Genomic DNA, 5,800 nt, shown 5'->3' with positions numbered 1-5,800 from the left:
AAAAAAAAAAAAAAAAGCTATCAGTTTTCACTGATGATTGCTGTAATGGTCAACAATAAGTAAGCCTTGGAAATGAATGAAGGAGGAAAGTCAGTAGTTCTGTTTGATGAGAAAGGGGAAATAAATAAGAGACTATTTTTAGAGTAAGCAAAAAAAACCAATACAGGGGACCTCATCACTTCAGAAAAAAATAGATAAAGAAATCAACTGACCAGCTTATGGTAGTTAAGATTTAAGATGTGCTTTATTTAAATTTACCTTAAATATTTTAAGGGCCTTGATTTTTCCAGTGTGTCTCACATGTGGGCCCCTGCAGAGATCGATCAGTGGACCACATCTAAACACCACAAGAATGAAAGTGTTCATTTCAAAATAGTCCAGCATTTTGAAATACAATAACTAATGACATACAGGGTATTGCTTTACATGCTCAAATAATTAATAAGTACCTATGTGTGTCATACTCAGCAAATCCGTGCATCTTAAACCTGTGTCTGGTACTTGAAGCAGGATATTCACTTGGTCAACTCATCACATTTGATGCATTACCAGAACTACAGTATTACACACAGCAGTTCATATATTTCTATATGTAAATTCATTTTAAATTGCTCAGGAAATTTCAAACTACATACATCAAACAGAAAAAACGTTTTTCTCATTTTTTTACTAATAAGTTTTACTCCTTGCAACTGCATGAACAGGATCCTCAACACACATTTAGCTAGCAGTTAGTTTTGTCCATTATCCAGTCATCCAATTGCATTGAGGGTAATTTACTTTAATCTTTTTATTAAGAGGCAAAGACTGAAAAGATCTGCCATTTGCCACCAATGGAGATCTGACTTGTCCTAACAGAGAAAGGAAATATCTGATTTTACATAAATTAATATTACTAATTGAAAGTCTCATTCCTGATTATACAAGTATTCAGAAATAAAAACAAAAAAATATTGTCCTCTCAAATGAAATGAAACACTTAACAGTGCAAGTGTTTTGTAACACCTTTTAATTTATTTTGTTTACCTGTAAACTGTGGTAGGTGGGGTGTTTATCTTATCATTAAGGATACGGCACTTGAATTTGTTATACTGCATGAGGAAACACGAGAATACAATAAGACCATTATAACAGCTACTAACACTCTGTTCCAAAACTATGTATTAATAATACATGTGCATCAGTAAGACTATCACAACTAGCAAGTCAGATATACAATGTCAACATTCAACAGCCTTCCAGAAGGATTATAAAACAAAAGGGGAAAGAGACAAATTATCTTCACTATCCAGACAAAGACCTGAAAACCTCAAAGGACTCCAAAAAGACAATTACAACACAGTACAGTGAGACTGTTAATATTCACCATATAAAATGGAGATCTAGAGAATAAAGTCTTTTTTTTTTTTTTAATTGATTTCTGCAAGTTAACCAGAATGACCGTATGCCTTTTGAGCACCAATAATCTCACTGAACTTGAGGTGTTTTTGTGCAACAAGAAATTGTTTTTTTATTGCTTGAAAAAAAACTCCTGAACACCTGTAAGGGATATGGAGAAAGGAGACAGAATGCTACAGTTATTTTATTATTATTATTATAACATAGCTAGGTACAATTCTGATGTTGCAGGCAGTGTTTTAAAATGTAACTCTTATGAAAACATCATCATACCAGAATCACAGGTACTCCAAAGATTTACCTTAAACATGTCTAACAGGATCTCCTTCTTGACTTCCAGCCTTTCAAAAGGCTGCTTTTCTTTTATGATGTTTTTACAGCGGTTCTCTAGTGCTGGGAATTCAGTACTAGATACACCTCTAAATAAACAGACAAGGACAAAAGAAACTTAAATCAACTATTCTGATATTTACATTCTTTAAGTAATCACATTACAGCAGTCTAATTTGAAAACCATGGGACATGCAGCAATTTGTCACAGTAATGTCTTAGTTCCTTGGTATCAGCTGTACTTTCATACACAAAGCTCTGAAACACAAACTCCAAACAATCCCATTCAAATCACCCAGGTAACAGCCTTCAGTTCATTCAAGTGTCTGCAAGACCATTAGCTCCAAGTACATATGGCTAAATCCCGCTGTATTTCACATTTCTACATGTGATTCTTTAGGGAAATTTCCTTCTACATGTCCCAGGAATTTCAGGAAGTTTTACCAAACCACTCCATGTTTGTTTGTTTGTTTTCCCCCCCACAGACCATTCAAAATTCCCAAGTCCTGAGCAGCTGTCTGAACACTGCTCTTGAATTTAAGTATTTAGACAAACATACACTCCCTCTATACATGTCCACTAAAAGATGGACAACTTGCCAGATTTAGACAATATTAAAGACGTATGACTTTACTTTTAACATATGGAAACATTACGGAATAAAATACTCTAGTGCTGCACTTCAGTAACAAGTGCTAAAGTTCTTACTGAATATTTACCTGTCCTCAATGTACATGTCATAGTAAAATCCATTCTCAATTGGTGGTCCATAGCACAAGCAGCCCCCATAGAATCCTTCCATGGCCTCTCCAAGAATATGGGCGCTTGAATGCCAGTAAACCTGCAAATCAAGTCAGATGAGTAAGTCATGGGATCATCGTTGTTATACAATTAAAAACAAAAACGTATGGCTTAAGATGAGAAACTGATAAATCAGAGTCATCGCTTTTTAAATTCAGTGAGAATTTTACAAATTTTTTGCTATCATTTTTAACCATGACAAATACTTACATGGTGATTAATTACTTCTTAATTACTTCTTTGACAATATGCTGGCAGCTGTAGCATTAAAGCCTCATCTTATTTTGGTCTGAAATACAATTATACCTCTGCACAACTCAGTCACTGTAATAAACATATTCTGTTCATTTATAAGCAAGTCAATTTCTAGTCAGTTTAAAGTCTGTGCAGCTTTAACTACATGTAAAGCAATATACACAATTAAGTTGCTGTTGTTCACGTGTGTTATGTTTACAGTAAGACTGTAAACCACGTTATGTGTAACACCAGAAGGTGGGAGTCACAACTCCACAGACAAATACCTATCTGTGTTCTAAGCCCCTACTAATTCAGGCCACTTAAAAACCCAAAAGGCTCACGAAATGCCTTGAACAAACTTAATCACATGAATCTGACAAAATGAAGTCTAAGTCCAATGCATAAACAGACGCTAGAATCCGAATCCCACAGAAAATTCCTGGGCACATCACTAACTATAGTTTAGCTGACCAAGATGTGCTTACTTGTTTCTAACAAGCACTGTCAATACACCGCTGTATATATTTCATTTCATTTATGACTCAAATTTGATATTACACAATTTCTAGAAAATTTTAAGACAACCTGACTGTTGCCTTCAGTGTCTGATCTGCAAACACATCCTCTGAACACACCATAAGTCACATAACTTAGGCAAACTACTTCAACTTAGTACACAAATCAAGACACTACACACAAAATCTGAATCTCATTTAAGAAATAATCTGTTTATGTGCAAGAGGAAAGAAAAGAACAGTAAGAATTACTTCACCTATAAATTAGTTGTGTAGTATTTAAGCATCTTTGTCAACTAGTGAGAAAAATTAATTGAACAGGTTTTTTGATATTTTTTTTTAATACAACATTTAAAAAGCATAAAGCTGCAATCAATTCAGTGACACAAACTCTTTTCATTAAGTAAAAAACAGATTTATTTACAGCTTGTGCTTCTTCATCATCAAATGTAAGCAGCTCCAGAGTACAATCTCCCTCCAATGGACGATCCAGGTCCCACAATTCACCATTCACTTTGGCTATGACTGCATTTGAAGCCAAGCCTTGACTAAAGAACACAAAGAAGAGACCAAAATATTTAGGTTCAAATTTGCAAAACTGGCTACGTTTCTATACCTGATGACCCCACTCACATCTTATAGCACCTAAAGACATTTAGTCTTTAAGTTTTTAAGTTTTGGGTGGTATTTTTTTGTTTGTTTGTTTTAAAGCACTTTTCTACTTTCAAAGTATAGACTTTTGAGGACTTCAAGGTTCATTCAACTTTCAGTACCAGGAATCTCCTTATAGTTTTCTACAGTTAGCCAGTAACTCACAAACCTTTACACGTCTCTTAGCTCTTAACAGTCTGACTAATTATTGTATTTTTTAATTGGAAGCAAGCACGATAACCTCAGCACACAGCCTCAAGTATCACTCATAATTGGTGATGCACATCCCTGCTACTGTCTTGGCATTCAGCGGAGGCCTCAACAATGCTTTTCAAGTAAAGCAACTTGAGTCACCATTCACTATGACATACATATTTTACACAACAATGTGAGAGGCAAATAATAGTAACAGATTTATCACCCCAAAAATACAATTCCTTCAATCTGCAAGTTACCTGATTCCTACAGCTAGCTGATAGGGTGTGGTTTTCCAGGACTCCCCATCAACTATTTTTCCATCTGTCAGAGTAATTTTGATAGGTTTTGTCTCATTGGCTGCTCTGTAAGCTAGCAAAGCATCATGTTCTTTCTTCAATGTTTCATAAAGCTTCAGTCTGTCTTCTATGAAACTTGGCTCACACTGTAACTGTAACAAGGAATTGAAATCATACATGCAAGCCAAAAATTATTTGCAAGAGAAATGGAAGAAAGAGGTTTACAGTGCTGATACATTCCTAGAGGTACCAACTGAGACTAGATTTCAATAAGTTAGAGTTTATACTAACACGCAGTAAAGCATTGGTACATAATAGTGCAGTCCAAATTGCTGATATTTTATAGTGGCTTTTCAATATTCCAATGCACCCTCATCCATCTGGATCTAAATGGCTTTGTGTGCCTGACCTCAGAAAGCAGCCCATACTTCTGCCCCAGTTTGCATTTGGCTGACATCCCAGAGAAGTTTGGATCATTCCAACAAGAGCTCTCTTCTGCTGGTCCTTTCAAAGAATCAGATCCAAGTAACTCAAGATAGTTTGGGGGAAGTTTCCTTTAGTTTAGCAGAAAACAAATTATGATTTATCAAACAACAGCTACTGCTACCAACATTCTACTTCACAGTGCACATTATTTAGCTATTCATGAAACACCTCTCTCTTTAGGAACCACTGTATCCTGACCCTTATTTCCCCAAAGCTCACGTACTTCTGTCATATAGAAAGTAGAGCACTGCAAATGTGTAAGAATTCCACGTGCAAGTTGAAAATCTCTGACAATACATCTTGCCAATATGTACATTATAGAAAGCCTTCTTCCCAAATCTGAGATTTCAGAATACAGAGAGGTACTTCAGATTTCAGCATCTCTCCTGAATGGAATATCAAACAAAACTACTCCTCCTTTAATTACGTGGTAATAAACCCACTTACTTCACTCCTGTGTCCACTGATGACTTCCTTTTCCTTCTGGTCCACCACAACAGCAGGCCTTACCGTGGAGGCTTCCTGAAAATAACGAGAACATGAAGTATAACTCTGCTTTTGAGGCTTTCCCAAGCAGCCACCGAACCAACCGAAGCCAGCCAGCCTGGCCTCGGGCTAAAAAGACAGTCTGTCCATTCAAAGACATCCCTTCTACACACACAGCTCACCTAAAGCCAGAACCAGGCCACAGCACGGCGGTCAGCAAACACTGCAAGACTGCTGACCAGACTTCCCGATATCGCTTTCTCAACGTTATTTCAATCACCACCGCCACCAAGATCCCGACGTATTTACGCGGCCCGGTCAGCGATAGGAACAGGCTTCGGTTGTTTGATACAATGATTCCGCGCTCACGAAGCGCTCGCAGGGCGGGGAGCAGCGCCGCTC

General features: G+C 36.8%; 1 protein-coding gene across 1 annotated transcript in view; it reads right to left on the bottom strand.

The window, feature by feature from the left end:
* Positions 1-210: 210 nt before the first annotated feature.
* LOC109369553 (threonine--tRNA ligase 2, cytoplasmic-like) overlaps positions 211-5,800 on the bottom strand; it is a 6,676-nt gene continuing 1,086 nt past the window's right edge. The window contains exons 2-8 of the mRNA XM_019619273.1: positions 5,360-5,434; positions 4,388-4,578; positions 3,706-3,829; positions 2,448-2,569; positions 1,700-1,817; positions 1,027-1,091; positions 211-337 (exon numbers count right to left, since the gene is read on the bottom strand). Coding sequence (XP_019474818.1) covers positions 226-337; positions 1,027-1,091; positions 1,700-1,817; positions 2,448-2,569; positions 3,706-3,829; positions 4,388-4,578; positions 5,360-5,434 — 807 coding nt within the window. The 3' untranslated portion in view covers positions 211-225. The remainder of the gene's footprint in view (positions 338-1,026; positions 1,092-1,699; positions 1,818-2,447; positions 2,570-3,705; positions 3,830-4,387; positions 4,579-5,359; positions 5,435-5,800) is intronic.

Source organism: Meleagris gallopavo, chromosome 12 (assembly GCF_000146605.3).
Source record: "Meleagris gallopavo isolate NT-WF06-2002-E0010 breed Aviagen turkey brand Nicholas breeding stock chromosome 12, Turkey_5.1, whole genome shotgun sequence".
In the NCBI taxonomy this organism is placed as follows: Eukaryota; Metazoa; Chordata; class Aves; order Galliformes; family Phasianidae; genus Meleagris; species Meleagris gallopavo.
Note: the sequence above shows the minus strand (reverse complement) of the source record. Positions and strands in the feature narration are given on the sequence as shown.